General features: G+C 45.4%; 1 protein-coding gene across 2 annotated transcripts; it reads left to right on the forward strand.

Moving 5' to 3' along the window:
- The first annotated feature begins 7513 nt into the window (after positions 1 to 7513).
- Positions 7514 to 25554, forward strand: pitpnc1b (phosphatidylinositol transfer protein cytoplasmic 1b). Of its 2 annotated transcripts, none has more exons than XM_045718793.1 (10): positions 7514 to 8157; positions 13052 to 13200; positions 14079 to 14167; positions 14401 to 14408; positions 14579 to 14650; positions 16654 to 16746; positions 17117 to 17272; positions 17501 to 17564; positions 23060 to 23149; positions 24693 to 25554. In XM_045718793.1, exons 1-10 carry the CDS (start codon positions 8110 to 8112, stop codon positions 24836 to 24838), a joined length of 915 nt encoding a protein of 304 aa, XP_045574749.1. In that variant the 5' UTR covers positions 7514 to 8109; the 3' UTR covers positions 24839 to 25554. The 2 variants fall into 2 exon arrangements, with proteins under 2 accessions (XP_045574749.1, XP_014057194.1); XM_014201719.2 differs by having other exon boundaries at positions 7518 to 8157; positions 24690 to 25554.
- Positions 25555 to 27672: the final 2118 nt, after the last annotated feature.

Raw genomic sequence — 27672 nt, forward strand, 5'->3', positions numbered from 1 at the left:
GGTGCCCAATAGAAATTTATGAGAAATAATGTATTGTGTCAATTTTGGAGTCACTTTTATTGTAAATAAGAATAGAATATGTTTCTAACACTTCTACATTCATGTGGATGCTACCATGATTATGGATAGGCCTGAATTACTCTTAAATAATGATGAGGGAGAAAGTTACAGAGGCATAAACATTATAACCCCCCCAAAAATGCTAACCTCCCTGTTATTGTAATTTCCACAACAACCAGGCGCGTTATAGGGCAAGGCTAAACTTCTCCGCTGTTTTGGTCCTGTAGCTACAAAGATGTCGCAGCAGGAAGAAACCTGTGCACATGCACAGACACTCTGTGTGACTGTGTGAGAGCAGTCTTGCATCACGCTCATCTCATTGGGTGTGTTCGAATAGTAAGGCTAACGAGGCCGACTGTAGACAAAAGTCAACGAGTGAAGTCGGAGAAGTGCATCGGCGACAGCCAAAAGTCGGACACTGTAGTGGTTTTTCAACAGCAAGGCTCAGATCAACATGGCAGTGTCAACATACAGTGCCTTCGGAAAGTATTCAGACCCCTAGATTTTTTCTTCATTTTGTTACATTACATCCTTATTCTAAAATGGATTAAATAAAACAAATCCTCAGCTATTTTTTTAGCAAATGTATTAAAAATGACAAACCTTATTTACATACGTTTTCAGACCATTTGCTATGAAACTTGAAATTGAGCTCAGGTGCATCCTGTTTCCATTGATCATCCTTGAGATGTTTCTACAACTTGATTGGAGTCCATCTGTGGTAAATTCAATTGATTGGACATGATTTGGAAAGGCACACACCTGTCTATATTTAAGGTGTGGGACCTTATATAGACAGGTGTGTGCCTTTCCAATCATGATAGTGCATGTCAGAGCAAAAAGCAAGCCATGAGGTCAAAGGAATTGTCCGTAGAGCTCGGAGACAGGATTGTGTCGAGGCACAGATCTAGGAAAGGGTACCAAAACATTTCTCCAGCATTGAAGGTCCCCAAGAACACTGTGGCCTCAATCATTTTTAAATGGAAGAAGTTTGGAGCCACCAAGACCCTTCCTAGACCTGGCTGCCCGGCCAAACTGAGCAATCCGGGTAGAAGGGCCTTGGTCAGGGAGATGACCAAGAATGTGATGGTCACTCTGACAGAGCTCCAGAGTTCCTCTGTGGAGATGGGAGAACCTTCCAGAAGGACAACCATCTCTGCAGCACTCCACCATTCAGGCCTTTATGGTAGAGTGGCCAGACGGAAGCCACTCCTCAGTAAAAGGCACATGACAGCCCGCTTGGAGTTTACCAAAAGGCAACTATAGACTCTTAGACCATGAGAAATAAGATTATCTGGTCTGATGAAACCAAGATTGAACTCTTTGGCGTGAATGCCAAGCCTCACGTCTGGAGGAAACTTTGCACCATCCCTACGGTGAGGCATGGTGGTGGCTACATCATGCTTTGGGATGTTTTTCAGGGACTGGGAGACTAGTCAGAATCGAGGCAAAGATGAACGGAGCAAAGTACAGAGAGATCCTTGATGAAAACCTGTTCCAGAGCGCTCAGGACCTCAGACTGGAGGCGAAGGTTTACCTTCTAACAGGACAACAACCCTAAGAGCACAGCCAAGACAATGCGGGAGTGGCTTCGGGACAAGTCTGTGGATGTCCTTGAGTGGCCCAGCCAGAGCCCGGACTTGAACCCGATCGAACATCATTTTTGACATGCGTTTTTCTGAATTTTTTTGTTGTTATTCTGTCTCTCACTGTTCAAATAAACCTACCATTAAAATTCTAGACTGATCATTTCTTTGTCAGTGGGCAAACGTACAAAATCAGCAGGGGATCAAATAAATTTTTCCCTCACTGTAGGCGCAAGTTGGAATTTTTTTTGCCCAATAATGCAATAAACTTTGAAAGGTGGTGACCATCGTTGATCTTGACTAGAAAAAATGTATCTGCTCGAACACGTCCAATATTCGCTGTGCTGCTGTTGGCAATGTCATCTTGCTTGCATTGTTGTTCACCTTTAAAAGTGTGTTGAATTATGAGCATAAACATTTTCCTACATGTTGACTGCATGAACTTCATAAAAATCATGTGATCAAAGGTTGTGAAGTTTTTACTGCAGTTAATGGAACGTTTCTGCAGTTGCTCTTCACCAACTTCCTCCAGCAACCATGGCCTGCATTCTGGGAGCCTCTATTGTCAACCAATCATTATTCTTGACATGACTGAAACAGGAACTAACTTTGCTGTGATTCTCCCAGCACCCTGTGCACTAGTAGAGATCGGAGAGGATTTGACAGGTGTAAGCAATATGGTAATAAATTAACCTTGCCCTCTGATAGGCTGTGTGGAAGTTTCACCATGTTGCTTATACCTCTCAGATCTCCACTAGAGGTTGACATGGGAACAGGACTCCCGGGGGTCTTGCAGAAATCTAGCATGAATGGGAGTCAACTGTGTAGGCCTAATATAGTTTACTTAATAATATATATATATATATATATATATATATATATATATGTATATGTATGTATATATATATATATATGTATATGTATGTATATGTGTGTATGTATATGTTAATTTACCCCTTCCCCCTGCTGTTGGCTCACTCTCGCTCCTCGTTTCAGTTGTAGGCACTCCCTACTTTACCTCAGATGCGCTCGGAGACGTACACTGTTACATATGTCCATATCCATGAGTTCATCCAAGTCTGGGTAAGTAAGTGCAAGGGCTGCCTTCATTGCCACATCTCGTAATGTGGTTGTTATCAGCTGTGTACAGGCAACTGTCTCGTGAGCTCTGGGCAGCAGCCAAACAGAGCAGTTGCTATGGCTACTCACACGCAGAGCGGGGACAGACAGACGAGCATCTAAACATTTTACAGGACAAGATGGGACACTCCCATGTCAACCTGCATAACAAGTAAGGTTTAGGGGTCCATTTTGGGATTGGACCTGGATTGTACGATGTGCACACGTGATACATGTTGAGTGTGTGATATGGGGGTTGGAGACAGAGAGAATGGAAAACCATGTTGCTCTGAGCCTTGCTGTTGAAAAACCACATTAGTGTTCAACTTTTGGCTAGCACAGTTGCACCTTGCCCAACTTTACTCCTTGACTTTGAGCCTACACGCCCAATCTCAATGTGGCCCACCCGATTCAGAAACTTGAAAACCCCATTAGGAGAAAAAACCTCTTTAGATTTTTGCCAAACATTTTGATTAAAAAAAAACAGCATAAATGTGTTTTTATTTAGTTTTGGAGAAAGATAATGGTTTCATTATAGTTTTGCTTTTTTAAACAGATTTGTTAATTTTATTTCTGTTTACAAAATAGTTTTTTCATGATTAGTTTTTATTTTAGTTTCAGTTTTACTATAACCTTGCAACACAAACACAAACAATAAGATACACATGAACAAACACTCACAGGACAGGAATAATAATGATTAAATGCTATGCCAAAACAGTCATAAAGAGCATTTTATCATTTAACTTCAGTGATCTGAGAGGGTTTGAGAGAGGGATTCACCAGATGGCTGACACCTGTCTTCTCACCTATCAGTGAAAGATGAGATGAGGAAGGTTTGGAGAGAACTGGGATGCAGAAACAGTAATTGTGACATTGGCTGAATCAATCAATCATTGATCAATAATTGAATTAACTCGCGAGTCATCCAACAGTCTCAAATCATTTGAACACAAAGTTTGGAGGCAAAAATCCCTGCTGACCAGTTAATAATTAAATCAGTAACTGAATCAACCTATTAACTGGTAAACCTTTCCCTCAGTCAGTCAGCCATCATTTTCTGAACAATCTCTATTTTAAGTTGCCACTGCTCTGGCCTTATCTGGAGGAGCTCATATGTATAGATCTGTAAGGAAGGGGTAGATAAATAAACTTTGATCTGGTATAAGCAAGATGGAGAAAACCCAATCCAGTGAGGACATGGTGAAGCTGTCACGTCCTGACCGGTATTTAGGTATTATTTGTATTATATTTGATCAGGACGTGGCAGAGGTATATTTGTTTTGTATGGTGGGTTTTTTTGTGTGTGGTGTAGAGGGGTGTTTTATTTATGTGTTCCTGGGTTTTGGGTGTATGTTCTGGGTTAGTATGTTCTAGGTTAGTTTTTCTGTGTAGGTTTGGGTGCTGGACTCTCAATTGGAGGCAGGTGTTTCTAGTTGCCTCTGATTGAGAGTCCTATAAGTAGGTGTGTGTTTGGTTTGTAGTTTGTGGGTAGTTATATTTTGCACTGCTAAGCATTCTGGAGTTAGCCTGTAAAACGGTCATTCGCCGGTCTTGTTTTTCGTGTACGCGTCATTCTATATAATTAAAAGATGAGCATCCACATTCCTGCTGCGTATTGGTCCTCCATTCAACACGGCAATACTTGTGACAGAACTACCCACCACAACAGGACCAAGCAGCGGAGAAAGGAGCAGCAGGTGCATGATGTGGACTATGGTGAGAGATGGACTTGGGAAGAGATTCTGGATGGGGCTGGACCTTGGCACCAGGCTGGGGAATACCGTCGCCCACGGGAGGAGATAGAGGAAGCGAAGGCTGAGAGGCGGCGATATGAGGCCATGAACGCGCTGATGGAGAAGTACGAGAGGCACCCCCAAGAAATATTTTGGGGGGGCACACGGGTAGATTGGCTATGCCAAGGAAAAGCCATAAGCCAGCTACCCGTGCTTACATGGAGAGACGTATGGAGTGGAGGGCGCCGAAGTTTGGAGAAGTGCGCACAATCTCGCCCATACGCTCGCACAGTCCCGTGCAAGCTATTCCAGCCCCTCGCAGATGCCGTGCTAGAGTGGGCATCCAGCCTGGTAGGAGGATGCCTGCGCAGCGCGTCTGGTCGCCGGTACGCCTCCTAGGACCAGGCTACCCTACGCCCGCTCTACGCACGGTAACTATCAAGCCCTTGCACAGCCCAGTTCGCCCTGTACTAGCACCCCGCTCGTACAGGGCTGCTAGTTCCACCCAGCCAGGACGGGTTGTGCAGGAGGTGCGAGCAAGACCACCTGTGCGCCTCCATGGCCCAGTCTTTCCAGTTCCCGCCTCTCGTGCTGACCCGGAAGTGCGTCCCTCCAGTCTGGCACGACCAGTACCAGCACCACGGATCAAGCTTCCCATGGGTCAGCCTAGTCCTAGTCAGCCTGTTCCCGCTCCTCGCACTAGCCATGGGGTGTGTGGTTTAAAACTGGCAGTTCCAGTACCAGCACCACGCATTAGGCCTATAGTGCATAAGAGTAATTCCTCTCGGCCGGTTCCTGCTTCCCGCACTAGCCCGAGGGTGCGTGTCTTCAACCTGGTACCTCCTCTACCAGCCCCACGTACCAGGCTTCCAGTACGTCAGCCCAGCCTCGAGAGTTCGGAGACTGTGCCCCGTCCAGAGTATCCGGCACCAGGGTGCAGTCCAGAGTATCCGGCACCAGGGTGCAGTCCAGAGTATCCGGCACCAGGGTGCAGTCCAGAGTATCCGGCACCAGGGTGCAGTCCAGAGTATCCGGCAACAGTGTCTAGTCCGGAACCGAAGGGGTCTGCCTGTGACCCGGAACCGGGTGAGTCTATCAGCAACCCGGAACTGAGTAAGTCTGTTGACAATCCGGAACTAAATGTGATTAACTGTGTACAAAATGAGTCTGCCTACAGTGTGGAATGGAATGGGTCTGCCTACGATCCGGAACGATGGGAGTCTGCCTACGGCCCGGAACTGAGCAAGTCTGTCTGCAGTCTGGAGGGCAGTAGGCCTGAGCCGAAACCACCTCCAGTTTAGTTTAGGGGGTTTATTTATTTTTTTGTTGGGTTGTCTTTGTTTAGGTGCATTCGGTGTATGCACGTCCTGACCAGTATTTGGGTATTATTTGTATTATATTTGGTCAGGACGTGGCAGATGTATATTTGTTTTGTATGGTGGGGTTTTTTGTGTGTGGTGTAGAGGGGTGTTTTATTTATGTGTTCCTGGGTTTTGGGTGTATGTTCTGGGTTAGTATGTTCTAGGTTAGTTTTTCTGTGTAGGTTTGGGTGCTGGACTCTCAATTGGAGGCAGGTGTTTCTAGTTGCCTCTGATTGAGAGTCCTATAAGTAGGTGTGTGTTTGGTTTGTGGGTAGTTATATTTTGCACTGCAAAGCATTCTGGAGTTAGCCTGTAAAACTGTCATTCGTCTTGTTTTTTTGTGTACGCTTGATTCTATATAATTAAAAGATGAGCATCCACATTCCTGCTGTGTATTGGTCCTCCATTCAACACGGCAATACTTGTGACAGAAGCTTTTACCGTACTGCTTATCCAATCATTTCAGATCTATAGAGTACTCATGGATAAGGGTTAGGGGTCAATGTGGGACTTGGATAAAACTATTCAAACAGGATCAAAAACCCCACGACCCTGTTCCTGGAGAGCTACCCTCTTGTAGGTTATCAATTCAACCCCAGTTATAACTAACCTGATTCAGCTTAACCAGCTAATTATTAGAATCAGGTGCACTATATTAGGGTTGTTGTGAATATCTACAGGACGGTAGCTGTCCAGGAACAGGGCTGGACCTGCTCTACAGAGAGCTTAGGGAAGGGATATTCAACTCTTACCCAACGAAGTCCGGCGCCTGCTGGTTTCTACCTGATAATTAATTAGACACACCTGGTGTCCCAGGTCTAAATCAGTCCCTGATTAGAGGGGAACAATGAAAAAAAAATAAAAATAAAAAGCAATGGCACTGGCTTCGAGGTCCAGAGTTGAGTTTGAGAGGCTTATGGGATTCTATAGCTCAGACCCAGTATAACAGGGGTGTCAAACTCATTCCATGGAGGGCTGAGTGTTTTTGGTTTTATCAATTAAGACCTAGACAACCATGTGTGGGTAAGTTCCTTACTAATCAGTGCCTTAATTCATCAAGTACAAGGAAGGAGTGAAAACCCGCAGACACTTGGCCCACCGTAGAATGAGCTTGACACATGCAGTATAGCTTCGCCCCTGTGTTATGACCCATATAAACGCAAGCATCTGTTCCTCCTTTGTCACATTTGATAGTGGGGCAACAATACAACTCAAGCTTGGCATTCATCATGACCACCACCAGTGTTGTTCACTTCTCTCTTCCAGGGAAACAAACCCAGTACTCAAGGACAAACACAGGCAATAGATACAATTATGACTGCTCACATCTCTGTACTCATTGACTAAACATGGATTCAATTGAACTCAGTTCAAGGTCATGGTAATACAATATAAATGCTGGGGCTGTGCTTAATAGAAGCACTCATAGCTCTCTGCTAATATTTAATCCAACCCACCACTTGACTACTGCTCAGTGCTAGCCATTCATATCAGCTGAGAGCTGTCAACTTTGGCTGTGTGAGAGAGAGCAGAAACCGGTACAAAGGTAAAGTAAGGTGGGCGTGAGAAGATGTGGAGGGCGAGACAGGGAGGGGGAGAAGGCACAAGCGAAGGAATTTGTGAGGAACTGAAAGCAGGGGAGGGCGGCGAAGGGAAGAGGGAGGAGTGCCGAGCAGAGAGCAAGGTTACACGTGAGAGCAGTCCAGAGAACGAAAGTAAGAGAGACAGGAGAGAGAGAGAGAATAGCAGGACAGGTACGATAGTGTGGATTATGGAGTTGAGAAGGTTTCAGTCTTACTTCACAAGTTAATTACCTGTTGCTCACTGGAGGAGAAGAAAGAACAAAGAAAAGTGGAGAACAAAGAAAGAGTAAACAATAAGGGCAACGGAGAAAGAGAGAGGCATAGGGGAAAACCAGGGGGATAGGGAGAGGGGGAACCATGGGTAGAGAGAAAGGGAAGGACAACAGTTGAATGTTGACAGAGGGAGTGAGGATATTAATCAGGAGATAAACAAAAAGGAGAGAGCGAGGGGAAAAAAGAAAAAAACAAATAGATACACATTGACAGAGTGGACTGGACTTCAATGAAGCACTGACAGCAAAATAAAGGGTGAGAAAGAGAGAGAAAGGAGGTCACTGCAGTCCGAAGTAGGTGCTGTGCACTGTAATTCCTTAAGCACACTTACTATGCAACAGGAGAGTTAGGACAAGCAAAGACAGACAGACGTTCACTACACGATTGAACCATGTTGTTGAAGGAGTATAGAATATGCATGCCACTAACTGTGGAAGAGGTAAGTGTGTGTACACTGGATGTGTGTGTTTGTCTGTGAACATGTGTGTGTCGGGGGTCTGTGTTTTCGTGGTCTCTGTGTGTGTGTGTTCGTGCTTGTGTGATTGACTGTGTGTGTACTGTATACCACTGTTGTTAAAATAAGGTGACAGATTTTAATGTGATCTTGAAAATGTTGCTAGAATACAGATGTAGAATCTTCAAATGATCACCCTGTTGCAGGACAGCTTGGCGTGGATTTAAGGGTTTAGTTTACGATAAATGTATCACCCCCGACAAAAATGTCCATTCATTATAATCCATATAATAATTCAGATTTCCTGTTGTTGCAGGATTATTTTCCTGTTGTAGCATTCTGGCTCAAATTAAGATCCTACATCTGTAACAACATTACGCACAGGCATCCTGTAGTAGAGTAGTGTTGTTCATGTGGCTGGCACTCTGTATGGTTCTGCATGTACCTAACCTCAGCTGTTTCTCTCTCTCGCTCTCTCTCTCTTTTTTTTATTTAAAATTTTATTTTTAACCTCACAACAAGTTGGACTGGTTGAGGCTTACAAACTTCAACGAAGGCATTTTGCCTGGAAGTTAAAAACAAAGGACAGATTCCGCCAGGGAGTAAGAAGTGGTGGGTGGACGAGGGTTTAGGGGGAAGGTGCTCTAGAGTACCTTCAAAGGGAAGGTCCTCATTCCCTCCAACCACCAGAACAAAGCAGTTCTCCCTGTCATAGTGTTTAAGTCTGAGCTATCTGTCTAAGCTATCTGTGTTATGTAGTTGGTTATTATTACAACATGTCGTGACGGAAACTTCCATTGATACTTCACTCTAAAACCAACTTTGGTCGGTTGTTAGACCACTTCTGTGGTCTGGAAACGTGACAAACTTTAGAGCGAACTTTAAGCTAACTTTAAGCTCTAATGTTTTAGTGTTTGTAGAAGCTTTAGCTAGAGGGATCACAGGGTTTTTATGGATCAAAATGGGGCTTAGGTGGTGGGCCTGGCCAATGGTGCGTTGGCCGACCTAAAATGTTTGAGGCCTTCCTGTTGAGACTAAGAGAAAAATGTGCAGTTTTAAAGCTATTTTCCTGCCATTCTAAACATGTTGCCATGGCTTATGCTATGTGAGTGACTCAAAAATTATAACAAAGTCAATGGAGGCCCCATGCCATGACAAAAACACTCCTGAATGTATAATTTTTGGAATTTTAGATTATCACAGACTTTCAATTTTCAATTCAATTCAATTCAATTCGCTTTATTGGCATGACGTAACAATATACATATTGCCAAAGCTTATTTTGGATATTTACAATATAAAAATAAATAAAAATGAGAATCAAATATTGTCAACGGGACAACAGTAACAACAATAACCAAGGGTCAGAATAACCATACATTCAACAATAACAATGATCATACAGTAGAGGACATGTGCAGGTTTATTGGTCTGTCAGACACTGTCCCTCAACTTATTTCTCTCTCTCATGTTGGTGACTGTTGGTCCTTAAAGATAATCGTATAAAAATATATACAATTGAAGTTGGAAGTTTACATGCACTCAGGTTGGAGTCATTAAAACTCATTTTTCAACCACTCCACAAATTTCTTGTTAACAAACTACAGTTTTGGCAAGTCAGTTAGGACATCTACTTTGTGCATGACACAAGTAATTTTTACAACAATTGTTTACATACAGATTATTTCACTTATAATTCACTGTATCACAATTCCAGTGGGTCAGAAGTTTACATACACTAAGTTGACTGTGCCTTTAAACAGCTTGGGAAATTCCAGAAAATGATGTCATGGCTTTAGAAGCTTCTGAATTGACATAATTTGAGTCAACTGGAGGTGTACCAGTGGGTGTATTTCAAGGCCTACCTTCAAACTCATTGCCTCTTTGCTTGACTTCATGGGAAAATCAAAATATATATATTTTTATAGACCTCCACAAGTCTGGTTCATCCTTGGGAGCAATTTCCAAACGCCTGAAGGTACCGTGTTCATCTGTACAAACAATAGCATACAAGTATAAACACCATGGGACCACACAGCCGTCATACCGCTCAGGAAGGAGACGCATTCTGTCTCCTAGAGATGAACGTACTTTGGTGCGAAAAGTGCAAATCAATCCCAGAACAACAGCAAAGGACCTTGTGAAGATGCTGGAGGAAACAGGTACAAAAGTATTTATATCCACAGTAAAATGAGTCCTATATCGACATAACCTGAAAGGCCGCTCAGCAAGGAAGAAGCCACTGCTCCAAAACAGCCATAAAAAAGCCAGACTACGGTTTGCAACTGCACATGGGGACAAAGATCCTACTTTTTGGAGAAATGTCCTCTGGTCTGATGAAACAAAAATAGAACTGTTTGGCCATAATGACCATCGTTATGTTTGGAGGAAAAAGGGAGACGCTTCAAAGCCGCAGAACACCATCCCAACCGTGAAGCACGCGGGTGGCAGCATCATGTTGTGGGGGTGCTTTGCTGCAGGAGGGACTGGTGCACTTCACAAAATAGATGGCATCATGTGGAGGAAAATTGGATATATTGAAGCAACATCAAGACAAAAGTCAGGAAGTTAAAGCTTGGTCGCAAATGGGTCTTCCAAATGGACAATGACCCCAAGCATACTTCCAAAGTTGTGGCAAAATGGCTTAAGGACAACAAAGTCAAGGTATTGGAGTGGCCATCACAAAGCCCTGACCTCAATCCCATAGAAAATTTGTGGGCAGATCTGAAAAAGCCAGTGCGAGCAAGGAGGCCTACAAACCTGACTCAGTTACACCAGCTCTGTCAGGAGTAATGGGCCAAAATTCACCCAACATATTGTGGGAAGCTTGTGGACAGCTACCCTAAACGTTTGACCCAAGTTAAACAATTTAAATGCAACGCTACCAAATACTAATTGATTGCATGTAAACTTCTGACCCACTGGGAATATGATGAAAGAAATAAAAGCTGAAATAAATCATTCTCTCTACTATTATTCTGACATTTCACATTCATAAAATAAAGTGGTGATCCTAACTGACCTAAGACAGGGAATTTTTACTAGGATTAAATGTCAGGAATTGTGAAAAACTAAGTTGAAATGTATTTGGCTAAGGTGTATGTAAACTTCAGACTTCAGCTGTAGGTCTGTTATCTTTTCTACATACTTTATATCTGGTTTTAATCATTTAAGTTTACACTGACAACGTTTTTCCATCCTTATTATTTTATTATATATTTTTTAACTGTTTGGACATAGGCAGCCCGAAAAAACACTTAGGAGGCCCGCCCAAGACTTTTCTTTGCAGAAAAACCCCTGGATCAGTGGCTTGTGTGTATCTATCTGAAAATAGTCTCTGTAAAATCACACAGAACCAAATCCTAAGGTGAGATCCATTCCACGTGTGGAACTCTGACTCTCACGGTCTGATGGGGGAAGCGCATTAAGATTCCTATGCAGCTTTAGCGGGATCAGCTTATAGTTCCACATTCAAACCATAGCACTGTTTATGCAATATCTGCACACACACAAACACACACACACACACACACACACACACACACACACACACCTTCTAATTCTGAGGGGAGTGTAGCTGGTTGTACTAGTAGGTTGGCGGATTAAGACACAGGTACGTGTGTTTCATATTTAGTCAAAAGCTGGGGGACAAATTAAGACAGGTATGTGTGTGTGTTTCGTTTTTAGTCAAAGGGTGGGGCACATATTCACATAATATAGTTGCTGTCTTACTGCACTGTGTGTTTCAGTCATCATCAGTACAACACATTAACCACAAAACTGTCACAGTGATCTGAAGTCAAAGAGAAACATAACGCTGTGTGGGTTTGTGTTGTTAGTCAAAGGGTGGGTGACACATTCACATAGAGTGGCCAGACCAGAGACATTGATATCCATTCACATAGAGAATGACCAGAACAGAGACATAGATATCCATTCACATAGAGAATGGCCAGAACAGAGACATAGATAGACATTCAGTGATCTTAACATCTCTATAGGACAGGACTAGGTAAACACTGTCAATCACTGGTTCTGGGTTTCCCAACCCAAGTCTTATCACTGCCTTAAGGACTTGGGCAAGTAACAGCTAGATACTACTGGTCTAAGGTCAGAGTTCAGGTGGGGTTCCATGCTTCAACAAAGGAAAGGAGGGGTGCTTGACAACAATTGCAAAAATATTTTAAATACATTTTAAAATCTACATTTTTTTACATTTAACCTTTATTTAACTAGAAAGTCAGTTAAGAGGTTCTTATTGACAATGATGGCCTACCCCGGAAAAACCCGGGGTAGGCCGCCCTATGGGACTCCCAATCACAGCCGGATGTACAGTAATGCAGCCTGGATTCGAACCAGGGACTGCAGTGATGCCTCTTGCACTGAGATGCAGTGCCCTAGACCGCTGTGCCACTCGGGAGCCCAAATAACAGGAATACCAAGGAAAACTTCCAAAATGACACATTTGAGACAGAACATCTGAGGCAGAACATTTGAGTCAGCTCTCAAAAAACAAAAGGCAGAAATGCATTTATTTTAATCCATTCAGTATACAGGTGACTGACGTTTCCACACCAAGCTAATGGTCAGGGCACACACAGGAAGAAGTCAGCCTTTTCACTGATCTAAGGTTAGTTGTTAATTGATTTCCTAATGGATAAGGTTAGGGGTTTGGAGGAGGGTGAGCTGACCTATGTTCCCAAGAAAAGCTCACCGTGAGCAGTCCATAAAAGCGTCCGGTTTTATGATGAATTAACTGACTGCTATGTAAGTACATATTTAATGTGTACGATCTACATTAATTGGAAGAAGGAAGAAGGATGTGGTATTGACAGGACTGTGTGAATTGACTCTCTCTCTCTCTCCCCCCCCCTCCCAGTATAAGATTGGGCAGCTGTACATGATCAGTAAACACAGTAATGAGCAGAGCGGAGGAGGGGAGGGAGTGGAGGTGGTGAGGAACCAACCAGACACACATCCCCAACACGGCCTGGGACAGCTCACAGAGAAACGCATCTACCTCAATAGGTAACACACCCACATTAACACTGTACCTCAAATCAAACTTTGTCACATGCGCCGAATACAACAGGTGTAGACCTTACAATGAAATGCTTACTTCCAAACCCTTAATCAACAGTGCTGTTCAAGAAGTGTTTAGACATTTTTTAATAATAAACTAAAGTAACACAATAACATAACAATAACGAGGCTATATACAGGGGGTACCGGTACCGAGTCAGTGTGCGGGGGTACAGGTTAGAGGTGATTTTGTACATGGAGGTAGGGGTGAAGTGACTATCCATAGATAATAAACAGTGTGTAGCAGCAGTGTACAAAACAAATGGGGGCGGGGGGGGGGTCAATGTAATAGTCCGGTGGCCATTTGATTAACTGTTCAGCAGTCTTATGGCTTGGGGGTAGAAGCTGTTAAGGAGCCTTTTGGTCCTAGACTTGGCGCTGCGGTACCGCTTGCTGTGCGGTAGCAGAGAGAACAGTCTATGACTAGGGAGACTGGAGTCTCTGACAATTTAATGGGCATTCCTCTGACACCGATTATTATATAGGTCCTGGGTGGCAGGAAGCTTGGCCCCAGTGATGTACTGGGCCGTACGCACTACCCTCTGTAGTGCCTTAAGGTCAGATGCCGAGAAGTTGCCATACCAGGCGGTGATGCAACCTGTCAGGATGCTCTCGATGGTGTAGCTGTACCTCACATACACACACCCACTGTACCTCACACACTCCTAGCACTGCTCAACCAAGAAATGATACCAGCAGTAAGACACACACACACCTACTATCCCACACCCACCCCAATGGCCTAGCCCTAGATCATACCGCACACATACCTCAGCGACGATAACAGTACATTCCTCCCCTCTGTCTGTCTCTCTCTCTGACAGTAAACTGCCATCCTGGGTGAGTGTGTTTGTCCCCAGGGTCTTCTATGTGACAGAGAAGGCCTGGAACTTCTACCCTTACACCATCACAGGTCTGACAACACTATTCTATCCACCACAAACACAGCCGTTTCACCTGCTACCAACCTGTTCTTCCTATAGGGTTAAATCAACGGTCTCCTTGTCTGCACACAATCTGCCTTATCTAGACCCGATTTACTTTAATCATCTTTCGTTCCACATGTTTTGAAATATGTGTGTGTGTGGTGTGTCACTAATGATGTTCCTCTCTATCCGTATGGAACTTCTGTGGTGTGTGCTACAGAGTACTCAGTAAGTATTCACACATAATTTGCATGAGGCATGCAGTAGAGCTCATCCCTCTCCAAATGTCTGTGTACATAACCTCATCTGTCTACTCCTCTCCCTCCGTCTCTCCATCCTTCTCCTTCTCTCTCTCTCCCTCCTTCTCTCCATTCGCATCCATCCTTCATCTACTGTAGGTCTCCTTCCTTCCCAAGTTCAGCATCCGTATTGAGACCAGGTTTGAGAACAACAATGGTGACAACAATAATGTGAGTATGACTGAAGGAGAGAGAGAAGGGGGGGTGAGAGACTGAAAGAAGGGTGGGAGAGGGAGAGAGTGAAGGGGGGTGAGAGACTGAAGGAAGGGTGGGAGAGGGAGAGAGAGAAGGGGGGTGAGAGACTGAAGGGAGGGAGGGAGGGAAATGTTTATCTTCTCTGCAGTGTAAGGAGAATACTCATCAAATTGATGTGGCCATTATAAGGGAAACAAGCAAAGCCCAGAATGCACGCGGCACTATTAGCCATCCACTGTATTTGTGTGAGAGGGAGAAAGAAGAGTACATGCTTGTATTACAGGCTTGTTTCACCACCTTTTCTGGCCTTGTCACGGAATTCTGACACACAAACACAATTCTGAGCTGGTTTGTCCCTACAGCGTGCCCCTGTCATTTTGGGATAGAAACCTGGGAACAAGACTGAACTCATCTGGCTGTTGGCTGTTAGTATGTGTATCCAGAAATGTGGCGAAGCTTGTTTCAGCCTTCTCCCAGCTACAGGTTACATGTGTTCATTTTAGCAGAAACACACGCGCACACACACATTAATGCACACATGCTCCCACACACACACCACACCCATACATACACCTCTATTACAACACACAACAGCATAGAAGACATCTAAAGAGCCCAAAAGCACAACCAAACAGAGGAATATCAGCAGGTTTAAAGGAGGAGGTAAAACAATGCTTTTGACATGGAAAAATGGGAACTATGACAAGTGTCAACAGTCAGACAGACAGATGGACAATAGATACCTTATATGAGAGAACAGGTTCTTAAACACAAGATACACGGCATAATAGGATCTGAAACACAGCTGGCTGTGGGTTTGTCTCCCTGCTCTTCTCTTTGTTAAATACCAGCAGAGGAATGAACATCTTCAAAAGAGACATTACTCTCTCTTTCACTTTCTGTCAAGACAAGGGGACAGAACAGAACAGAAAGAACAGTGACTTTTATCTCTCTTTCTTTGATAAGTGTCTTGTTCTCTCTCTCCTCTTTCACCCCTGCTCGTCCATCCTCGCCTGCTCCCTCTCTGCTTGTCTCTCTCTTTCTCTGTGATTTAGTGTGCTCCCTCTCTCTCTCTCTCCCTTACCCCTTCTCTCCACCTCTTTCTCTCTCCCCTAATCTCCATGGCTCTCTCTCTGTCTGTCTGTCTGTCTGTCTGTCTGTCTGTCTGTCTGTCTGTCTGTCTGTCTGTCTGTCTGTCTGTCTGTCTCTGTCTGTCTGTCTGTCTGTCTGTCTGTCTGTCTGTCTGTCTGTCTGTCTGTCTGTCTGTCTGTCTGTCTGTGTGTGGTGTTTTGCTGTAGTGGAATGATTTGCTCAAAGCCTGAGGGTGGAGTATTATGATGGGTGACACATTGTGTGACATCACTATTACGTCTATTTCCTCATCTACTAGTCCCTGGCTCCAGTGTGTGTGTGTCAGTCTATTTCCTCATCTACTAGTCCCTGGCTCCAGTGTGTGTGTGTGTCAGTCTATTTCCTCATCTACTAGTCCCTGGCTCCAGTGTGTGTGTGTCAGTCTATTTCCTCATCTACTAGTCCCTGGCTCCAGTGTGTGTGTGTCAGTCTATTTCCTCATCTACTAGTCCATGGCTCCAGTGTGTGTGTGTCAGTCAATTTCCTCATCTACTAGTCCCTGGCTCCAGTGTGTGTGTGTCAGTCTATTTCCTCATCTACTAGTCCCTGGCTCCAGTGTGTGTGTGTCAGTCTATTTCCTCATCTACTAGTCCCTGGCTCCAGTGTGTGTGTGTTCAGTCTATTTCCTCATCTAGTCCCTGGCTCCAGTGTGTGTGTGTGTGTGTGTCAGTCTATTTCCTCATCTACTAGTCCCTGGCTCCAGTGTGTGTGTGTCAGTCTATTTCCTCATCTACTAGTCCCTGGCTCCAGTGTGTGTGTGTCAGTCTATTTCCTCATCTACTAGTCCCTGGCTCCAGTGTGTGTGTGTCAGTCTATTTCGGGTGACTTCCATCTCTGCTCCGTTGCAGGTATTTGGAGACAGGCCCACCCCTGCAGAGAGCGTGAGCCACCTGGATATCCTCATTGACCCCATCCCTGACAAACACTACAAGGAGACAGAGGTACTAGCTTGTACACACACATTTCCTCCTCCTGACTTCCCCAGTTGCAGTAACTTCAGAAACAAAGGTCAATCAGCAAGACACATAGCTGAAAACACACACACACACACACACACACTATCTCACGCAGAGACAGAGGAAGACGTACTGTAGATAAACACAAACATAAATACACAGACGCGTGTATAGTCTATGCATCTTGGGCCACAGATGCCTATCATGTTGAATCATTCAGAGATTATATGTGAGGTATTGAGCAACAGCCTGCTCACACAGGCCTGCACACACTCCCACACACTCACCCTCCCCCTCTACACACCGGCCAGCGATTTAGCTCAGTCAGCAGGTAATGTGTACTTTATCTCTGTAGGACCTGAGTCGCTGGGTGTCTGAGAAGACGAGCCGAGGCCCCCTGGTGGAAGGGTGGCGTAAGGACAGCACCCCCATCATGTGCTCCTATAAGAGGGTGCAGTGCAGTTTCGAAGTCTACGGCTTCCAGGGCAAGACTGAGGACTTCATACACAGGGTGAGAGGAAACTACATTTACCATCATGCATCAGGTTGAGTACCTGATAAAGACCTAAGGGTCAAAATGTTGTTTAAGGAAACACATTTGACAGCATAGATTGCGTGTGGGGAATCTTTTCTTTTTGCTCAACATATACACTGATCTCCAGCAGCACCTGCTGAACACCTTTGGATGTGTTTCTTTGATGTAAGAAATATATTTTCTCTTATGTGTATGATCTGGCAGAACATCCAGGACATCCTACTGGTGGGACACAGACAGGCTGTGGCCTGGACAGACGAATGGCACGGTCAGTAGAGGACATGGTTATAATGCCTTATAACATATAGCGCATGATTATAATAGGACATGGTTGTAATGCATTATATTATAGAACATGTTTATAATGCATTATATTATAGAACATGTTTGTAATGCATTAAAGTATAGGACATGATTATAATAGGGCATGGCTATAATGCTTCATAACATATAGAACATGTTTATAATATGACGTGGTATAATGATTTCTAACATAGGGCATGGTTATAATGCTTCATAACATACAGAAAGAACATGTTTATAATAGGACATAGTTATAATGTTTTATAACATATAGGACATGATTATAGTAGGACATGGTTATAATGCTTTATAACATAATGGACATGATTATAATGCCTTAAAACACATAGGACATGGTTGTAATGCTTCATAACATATAGAACATGATTATAATAGGACCATGGTTATAATGCTTTAACATATAGAACATGATTATAATAGAACCATGGTTATAATGCTTTAACATATAGAACATGATTATAATAGGACCATGGTTATAATGCTTTAACATATAGAACATGATTATAATAGGACCATGGTTATAATGCTTTAACATATAGAACATGATTATAATAGCACCATGGTTTTAATGCTCTAACATATAGGACATGATAATAGGACATGTTTATAATGCTCTATAACATATGATATAGAACACATGATAATAGGACATGATGATGATGATGATACATAGGACATGGTTATAATGCTTTATATTATAGAACAAGGTTATAATGCTTCATATCATATAAGATATTATTATAATAGGACATGATTATAATAGAACATGGGTATAATGCTTTATATTATAGAACATGGTTATAATGCCTTATAACATATAGGACATGATTATTTGCCTCCAACTGCTCTTAAATGCACGTAAAACTAAATGCATGCTCTTCAATCGATCGCTGCCCACCCGTCCAGCATCACTACTCTGGACGGTTCTGACTTAGAATATGTGGATAACTACAAATACCTAGGTGTCTTGTTAGGCTGTAAACTCTCCTTCCAGACTCACATTAAGCATCTCCAATCTAGAATCAGCTTCCTATTTCTCAACAAAGCATCCTTCACTCATGCTGCCAAACATACCCTCGTAAAACTGACCATCCTACCGATCCTCGACTTCGACGATGTCATTTACAAAATAGCCTCCAACACTCTACTCAGCAAATTGGATGCAGTCTATCACAGTGCCATCCGTTTTGTCACCAAAGCCCCATATACTACCCACCATTGCGACCTGTGCGCTCTCGTTGGCTGGCTCTCGCTTCATACTCATCGCCAAACCCACTGGGTCCAGGTCATCTACAAGTCTCTGCAAGATAAAGCCCCGCCTTATCTCAGCTCACTGGTCACCATAGCAGCACCCACCCGTAGCACGCCCTCCAGCAGGTATATCTGTCACGCCCTGACCATAGAGAGCCCTTGGTTCTCTATGGTGTAGTAGGTCAGGGCATGACTAGGGGGTGTTCTAGGTAATATATTTCTATGTTGGTGCTCTTGGTATGGTTCCCAATTAGAGGCAGCTGATGTTCGTTGTCTCTAATTGGGGATCATACTTAAGGGTTCCCTGTTCCCACCTGCTTTGTGGGATGTTGTTTTGAGTTAGTGCATGTAGCACAACTGATGTCACGGTTCGTTGTTTGTTTCTTGTTTTGTTTGGAAGTTTCGCTTTATTAAAAGATGTGGAACTTTAATCACGCTGCACCTTGGTCCGTCTCTCCACACGAACGTGACAGAATATCCTACCAACAAAGGACCAAGCGGTGTGCAACGATGGGGAAAATAAGTTGGACCTGGGAGGAGATCATGGGAGGACACGAGACCCTTCCTTGGCAGGAGTCACAGAGGATGCAGGAAGGACAGCGATGACGCCGGGGACCGCGGCCACAGAAACCCCAAGATTTAATTTTGGGGGGGCACATGGAGCTGGTGGCTGAGCAGAGGGAAGAGCCAGAGACTGTCTGGGAGGAGATAGAGAAGTGGTCGGTTGACCCAAGGAGAGTGCCAAAGCCCGCCTGGGAGTCGATGGAACAGCGTGAGGAAGGATACCGGAGAATGGAGTTAGCTAGGAGTATGCGGCAACGCAGGCGTTTGGAGGAGCATGTCATCAGTCCGGTGAAACCTGGGCCGGCTCCACGCATCTGGCCTCCAGTGCGCCTCCCCAGTCCGGTGCGTCCTGTGTCTCCTCCTCGCACTCGCCCTGAAGTGCGCCTCCCCGGCCCGGTAGATCCTGTGCCTGCTCCCTGCACTCGCCCTGAAGAGCCAGAGACTGTCAGGGAGGCAATGGGGAAGTTGGGAGAGAGAGAGAGATATTGTGCAAGTGTGTTCTGCTCAACATCCGACCAGAGGATCCGGTTAGCAGTCTGGTGCAACTTGGGCCGGCTCCACGCTTCTGGCCTCCAGTGAGCCTCCCCAGTCCGGTGCGTCCTGTGTCTCATCCTTGCACTCGCCTTGAAGTGCGTGTCACCAGTCCGGTACCACCTGTGCCGGCTCCTTGCACCAGGCCCCCAGTGCGCATCCCCAGTCCGGTGCGTCCTGTGCCTGCTCCCTGCACTCGCCCTGAAGTGCGGGTCACCAGTCCGGTACCACCTGTGCCGGCTCCACGCATCAGGCATCCAGTGCGCCTCCCCAGTCCGGTACATCCTGCGCCTGCTCCACGCACTCGCCCTGAAGTGCGACGGTCGACAGTCCGGAACCTGCTGCGACGGTCCACAGTCCGGAACGTCCAGGCACGGCGTCCAGTCCCGCTCCAGGGCAGGAGCCTTCCTCTGCGCCGGTGCCCAGTCCAGGCACGGCGTCCAGTCTTGCTCCATGGCGGGAGCCTTCTTCTGCGCCAGTGCCCAGTCCAGGCACGGCGTCCAGTCCAGCTCCATGGCGGGAGCCTTCCTCTGCGCCGGTGTCCAGTCCAGGCACGGCGTCCAGTCCAGCTACATGGTGGGAGCCTTCCTCTGTGCCGGTGTCCAGGTACGGTGTCCAGTCCAGCTCCATGACCGGAGCCCTCCTTTGCGCCGGTGCCCAGTCCAGGCACGGCATCCAATCCCGCTCCAAGGCCGGAGCCTTCCTCTGCGCCGGTGCCCAGTCCAGGCACGGCGTCCAACCCAGCTCAATGGCCGGAGCTCTCCTTTGCGCCGATGCCCAGTCCAGGCACGGCGTTCAGCCTGGCGCCATGGCCGGATCCGGGGTCTGGGCGGGGGCTACGACCTGCATCGAAGCCGCCACCGACACTAATCACCCCCCTACCCTCCCCAGTTGGTTTCAGGTTTTGCGGCCGGAGTCCGCACCTTGGGGGGGGGTACTGTCACGCCCTGACCATAGAGAGCCCCTGGTTCTCTATGTAGTAGGTCAGGGCGTGACTAGGGGGTGTTCTAGGTTATATATTTCTATGTTGGTGCTCTGGTATGATTCCCAATTAGAGGCAGCTGATGTTCGTTGTCTCTAATTGGATCATACTTAAGGGTTCCCTGTTCCCACCTGCTTTGTGGGATGTTGTTTTGAGTTAGTGCATGTAGCAAAACTGATGTCACGGTTCGTTGTTTGTTTCTTGTTTTGTTTGGAAGTTTCGCTTTATTAAAAGATGTGGAACTTTAATCACGCTGCACCTTGGTCCGTCTCTCCACACGAACGTGACAATATCTCACTAGTCACCCCCAAAGCCAATTCCTCCTTTAGCCGCCTTTCCTTCCAGTTCTCTGCTGCCAATGACTGGAACGAACTGCAAAAATCACTGAAGCTGGAGACTCATATCTCCCTCACTAGCTTTAAGCACCAGCTGTCAGAGCAGCTCACAGATCACTGCACCTGTACATAGCCCATCCACCTACCTCATCCCCATACTCAAATCAAATCAAATGTATTTATATAGCCCTTCTTACATCAGCTGATATCTCAAAGTGCTGTACAGAAACCCAGCCTAAAACCCCAAACAGCAAGCAATGCAGGTGTAGAAGCACGGTGGCTAGGAAAAACTCTCTAGAAAGGCCAAAACCAAGGAAGAAACCTAGAGAGGAACCAGGCTATGAGGGGTGGCCAGTCCTCTTCTGGCTGTGCCGGGTGGAGATTATAACAGCACATGGCCAAGATGTTCAAATGTTCATAAATGACGAGCATGGTCAAATAATAATAATAATCATAGTAGTTGTCGAGGGTGCAACAAGTCAGCAACTCAAGAGTACGTGTCAGTTGGCTTTTTTTCATAGCCGATCTTTGAGAGTATCTCTACCGCTCCTGCTGTCTCTAGAGAGTTGAAAACAGCAGGTCTGGGACAGGTAGCACGTCCGGTGAACAGGTCAGGGTTCCAGCAGGTCTGGGACAGCAGGTCTGGGACAGGTAGCACGTCCGGTGAACAGGTCAGGGTTCCATAGCCGCAGGCAGAACAGTTGAAACTGGATCAGCAGCACGGCCAGGTGGACTGAGGACAGCAAGGAGTCATCATGCCAGGTAGTCCTGAGGCATGGTCCTAGGGCTCAGGTCCTCTGAGAGAGAGAAAGAAAGAAAGGGAGAATTAGAGAGAGCATATTTCAATTCACACAGGACACCGGATAAGACAAGAGAAATACACCAGATGTAACAGACTGACCCTAGCCCCCCGACACATAAACTACTGCAGCATAAATACTGGAGGCTGAGACAGGAGGGGTCAGGAGACACTGTGGCCCCATCCGATGAAACCCCCGGACAGGGCCAAACAGGCAGGATATAACCCTACCCACTTTGCCAAAGCACAGCCCCCACACCACTGGAGGGATATCTCCAACCACCAACTTACCATCCTGAGACAAGGCCGAGTATAGCCCACCGAGTATAGCCCACTGTAAATACTGTATTTATTTATTTATCTTGCTCCTTTGCACCCCAGTATCTCTACTTGCACATTCATCTTCTGCACATCAATCACTACAGTGTTTAATTGGTATATTGTAATTACTTCGCCACCATGGCCTATTTATTGCCTTACCTCCCTTATCTTACCTCATTTGCACACACTGTATATAGCCTTTTTTCTACTGTATTATTATTGACTACATGTTTGTTTATTCCATGTGTAACTCTGTTGTATGTGTCGAACTGCTTTGCTTTATTCTTGGCCAGGTCACAGTTGTAAATGAGAACTTGATCTCAACTAGCCTACCTGGTTAAATAAAGGTGAAATAAAAAAAATATAATAGAACATGGGTATAATGCCTTATAACATACAGGACATTATTATAATAGGACATGGTTTTAATGCTCTGTAACATATAGGACATGATGATAATAATAGGACATGGTTATAATGCATTATACTACATCGTAATTAATGCTTTTCAATGTGCTGTTGACTGTTGGTGTATGTTTTTGTTCGGACATGCTTATAATGCATTATGATGTACATGTTATAATGCATTATGACACACATGTTACATAGATATAATAATGTATTATAATCTCATCCGACTGTGCTTTTCCCTACAGGGATGAGTTTGGAGGATGTGAGAGAGTATGAGCGACAGATACAGGAACAGACCAACAGCAAACTCAAATCAACCCAGAACAACAACACAGGTAATTATTAGAGCTGGGATGATAAACGGAAAATGATCGACACCGGTCACTTATCCAAGGCATTTTGCTGATATCATTCATTATGATAAGTACTCTAGAGAAATGTGAAGTGATTGTTAATTAGATCATTGATGGCTTCAACCACAACTAGTATTTTAAAGGATAATAATAAAAACTGTGCAGTTCACATTAATGTTAGAAACTTATCGTTCTATTTATCATTATTGTATCTATACAGGCAATTTATCGCTATATGGATTTTGGTCCATATCACCCAGCTGTAGTAATTACTATAGTCTACTACTGTACTATTCTGTATCATATTTTAATAGAGAAGGGGAGAGAGGAGAAAAGGGGGGGTGGGAAGAGAGAGAGAGAAGGTAAAGTGGAGAGAAAGGAGAGAGTGATAGAAGGAAGAATGGGTGGATGGAAGAGGGGGAGAAGAGGGAGCATTGGGGACCTTTGAGAAAGTAGGGGGGAGGGAGAAAGCGCAAGAATGGGTGAAAAGTGAGAGAGGGGAAGAAGGGAAGAGCATGCAGAGACGGAGAGGTGGAGAGAAAGACAGAAAGATCATTGAGAGAACAAGAGGTAAGAGAGAGAGCGAAGAAGCAAAATGGGTATTTCACAGAAAGGAAGCTCAGTGAGAGCAGAGGAGAGGGAGCCCAACAGGGAGAGACATTGCCTGGAGACTCAAACTGAATTCTTCCTCTGCTCTATGTTAGCTACATACTTCAGTCTGAGACTACAATCATTGAAATTAGTTTGGGGTGACGTCTAAATGAGGGATGTTTTACAAAACAGCCCTCATTACAAGTAATCAGCGATTGGATAGTCTCTAACCAATCAGAGTATCAAAGCCAATGACAATTTTTCTAAACGCTGATTTACCCACCTGTGTTCTGGGACCAATCAGAACTGTTAGAATATGTTTGCGTTCTAGAAATCGTCGGGTAGGCACTCAGATCCAGACTAATTGCAGAGAAGAAACTAATGTCCGTGGGTAGGGCATATCGTTTGGCTGGAACAAGGAGTTTGGGTAGCTATTGCAGCACTTACTGCAAATGTCAGCCCAAGTGTGTATGTGTGTGTGTGCGTGTGCGTGTGTGTTTGTGTGTGTGTGTGTGTGTGTGTGTGTGTGTGGGGGGGGTCACCCTGCCCCCTGCTGGTGAGTCATGAGAAGTTCGGCATTGCTGCTGAATGATATCAAGGGCAGCAGCCACAGTATGGCCCGTAGAATGTTTGTGTGGTATGCGAGACAGGGGGCTGAAATGGATTTGCAGTCATTGCTCACTCTCTCTGCGCAGCTCGCTGCGCTGTCCTGACCACCTACAGGCCAGAACATGCTACTGCAGGAGCCTAGCAGATTTTACACAAAAACATTTCATGCCATTCATCTTTTCGAAAACAAAAAGTGTATTTGAATTTTTATTCGGGGTGTGTGAACTGTGAAGGGATGTGTATTTGAATAATTTAACCCCTAAACTTCTTCTTCCCCCTTCGTTCCCTTCATCCCCCCTGCCTCTCTCCTTCTCATCTGCAGCAGCCCCTCGTCCGGCATACTCGCGCTCTATGTCCGTCACAGATGAGCGCTCTCTGAAGAAGATGGGAGTGAAGACTATGGCCATGTCAGACCCCTCCACCTCCACAATGCCTCATAGCACTGTCCGCCTTAACTCCACCCCCGAGTAACACACACACGTTCATACTGATGCATCAGTTCCTGCCTGCTTAAACCCCTCCATGACAGTAACTACACTGCATCAGTTTCTGCCTGCTTAAACCCCTCCATGACAGTAACTACACTGCATCAGTTCCTGCCTGCTTAAACCCCTCCATGACAGTAACTACACTGCATCAGTTCCTGCCTGCTTAAACCCCTCCATGACAGTAACTACACTGCATCAGTTCCTGCCTGCTTAAACCCCTCCATGACAGTAACTACACTGCATCAGTTCCTGCCTGCTTAAACCCCTCCATGACAGTAACTACACTGCATCAGTTTCTGCCTGCTTAAACCCCTCCATGACAGTAACTACACTGCATCAGTTCCTGCCTGCTTAAACCCCTCCATGACAGTAACTACACTGCATCAGTTCCTGCCTGCTTAAACCCCTCCATGACAGTAACTACACTGCATCAGTTCCTGCCTGCTTAAACCCCTCCATGACAGTAACTACACTGCAGCAGTTCCTTTTTTTTACGGCCGTCCACCACAAACACATTTAACCAATAACGCTACACTGTCCACAGAAGCAGCACTTAGAGCACTCAGGTCCTACGCCTTTCTCCAGCTGTAACTATATAACCCAACCCCTGTTCTACCCCTTTCTCCAGCTGTAACTATATAACCCTAACCCCTGTCCTACTCCTTTCTCCAGCTGTAACTATATAACCCTAACCCCCTGTCCTACCCCTTTCTCCAGCTGTAACTATATAACCCTAACCCCTGTCCTACTCCTTTCTCCAGCTGTAACTATATAACCCTAACCCCCTGTCCTACCCCTTTCTCCAGCTGTAACTATATAACCCTGTTCTACCCCTTTCTCCAGCTGTAACTATATAACCCTAACCCCTGTTCTACCCCTTTCTCCAGCTGTAACTATATAACCCTAACCCCTGTCCTTCCCCTTTCTCCAGCTGTAACTATATAACCCTAACCCCTGTCCTACCCCTTTCTCCAGCTGTACCTATATAACCCAACCCCCTGTCCTACTCCTTTCTCCAGCTGTAACTATATAACCCAACCCCTGTTCTACCCCTTTCTCCAGCTGTAACTATATAACCCTAACCCCTGTCCTACTCCTTTCTCCAGCTGTAACTATATAACCCAACCCCCTGTCCTACCCCTTTCTCCAGCTGTAACTATATAACCCTAACCCCTGTCTTACCCCTTTCTCCAGCTGTAACTATATAACCCTAACCCCTGTCCTACCCCTTTCTCCAGCTGTAACTATATAACCCTAACCCCTGTCCTACCCCTTTCTCCAGCTGTAACTATATAACCCAACCCCTGTCCTACCCCTTTCTCCAGCTGTAACTATATAACCCTAACCCCTGTCTTACCCCTTTCTCCAGCTGTAACTATATAACCCTAACCCCTGTCCTACCCCTTTCTCCAGCTGTAACTATATAACCCTAACCCCTGTCCTACCCCTTTCTCCAGCTGTAACTATATAACCCAACCCCTGTCCTACCCCTTTCTCCAGCTGTAACTATATAACCCTAACCCCTGTCCTACCCCTTTCTCCAGCTGTAACTATATAACCCTAACCCCCTGTCCTACCCCTTTCTCCAGCTGTAACTATATAACCCTGACCCCTGTCCTACCCCTTTCTCCAGCTGTAACTATATAACCCTAACCCCGTCCTACCCCTTTCTCCAGCTGTAACTATATAACCCAACCCCCTGTCCTACCCCTTTCTCCAGCTGTAACTATATAACCCTAACCCCTGTCCTACCCCTTTCTCCAGCTGTAACTATATAACCCTAACCCCTGTCCTACCCCTTTCTCCAGCTGTAACTATATAACCCAACCCCCTGTCCTACTCCTTTCTCCAGCTGTAACTATATAACCCAACCCCCTGTCCTACCCCTTTCTCCAGCTGTAACTATATAACCCTAACCCCTGTCCTACCCCTTTCTCCAGCTGTAACTATATAACCCAACCCCCTGTCCTACCCCTTTCTCCAGCTGTAACTATATAACCCTAACCCCTGTCCTACCCCTTTCTCCAGCTGTAACTATATAACCCTAACCCCTGTCCTTCCCCTTTCTCCAGCTGTAACTATATAACCCAACCCCCTGTCCTACCCCTTTCTCCAGCTGTAACTATATAACCCAACCCCCTGTCCTACCCCTTTCTCCAGCTGTAACTATATAACCCTAACCCCTGTCCTACCCCTTTCTCCAGCTGTACCTATATAACCCAACCCCCTGTCCTACCCCTTTCTCCAGCTGTAACTATATAACCCTAACCCCTGTCCTACCCCTTTCTCCAGCTGTAACTATATAACCCTAACCCCTGTCCTACCCCTTTCTCCAGCTGTAACTATATAACCCAACGCCCTGTCCTACCCCTTTCTCCAGCTGTAACTATATAACCCTAACCCCCTGTCCTACCCCTTTCTCCAGCTGTAACTATATAACCCTAACCCCTGTCCTACCCCTTTCTCCAGCTGTAACTATATAACCCTAACCCCCTGTCCTACCCCTTTCTCCAGCTGTAACTATATAACCCTAACCCCTGTCTTACCCCTTTCTCCAGCTGTAACTATATAACCCTAACCCCTGTCCTACCCCTTTCTCCAGCTGTAACTATATAACCCTAACCCCTGTCCTACCCCTTTCTCCAGCTGTAACTATATAACCCAACCCCTGTCCTACCCCTTTCTCCAGCTGTAACTATATAACCCTAACCCCTGTCCTACCCCTTTCTCCAGCTGTAACTATATAACCCTAACCCCCTGTCCTACCCCTTTCTCCAGCTGTAACTATATAACCCTGACCCCTGTCCTACCCCTTTC

This window comes from Salmo salar, chromosome ssa05, assembly GCF_905237065.1.
Source record: "Salmo salar chromosome ssa05, Ssal_v3.1, whole genome shotgun sequence".
Lineage (NCBI taxonomy): Eukaryota > Metazoa > Chordata > Actinopteri > Salmoniformes > Salmonidae > Salmo > Salmo salar.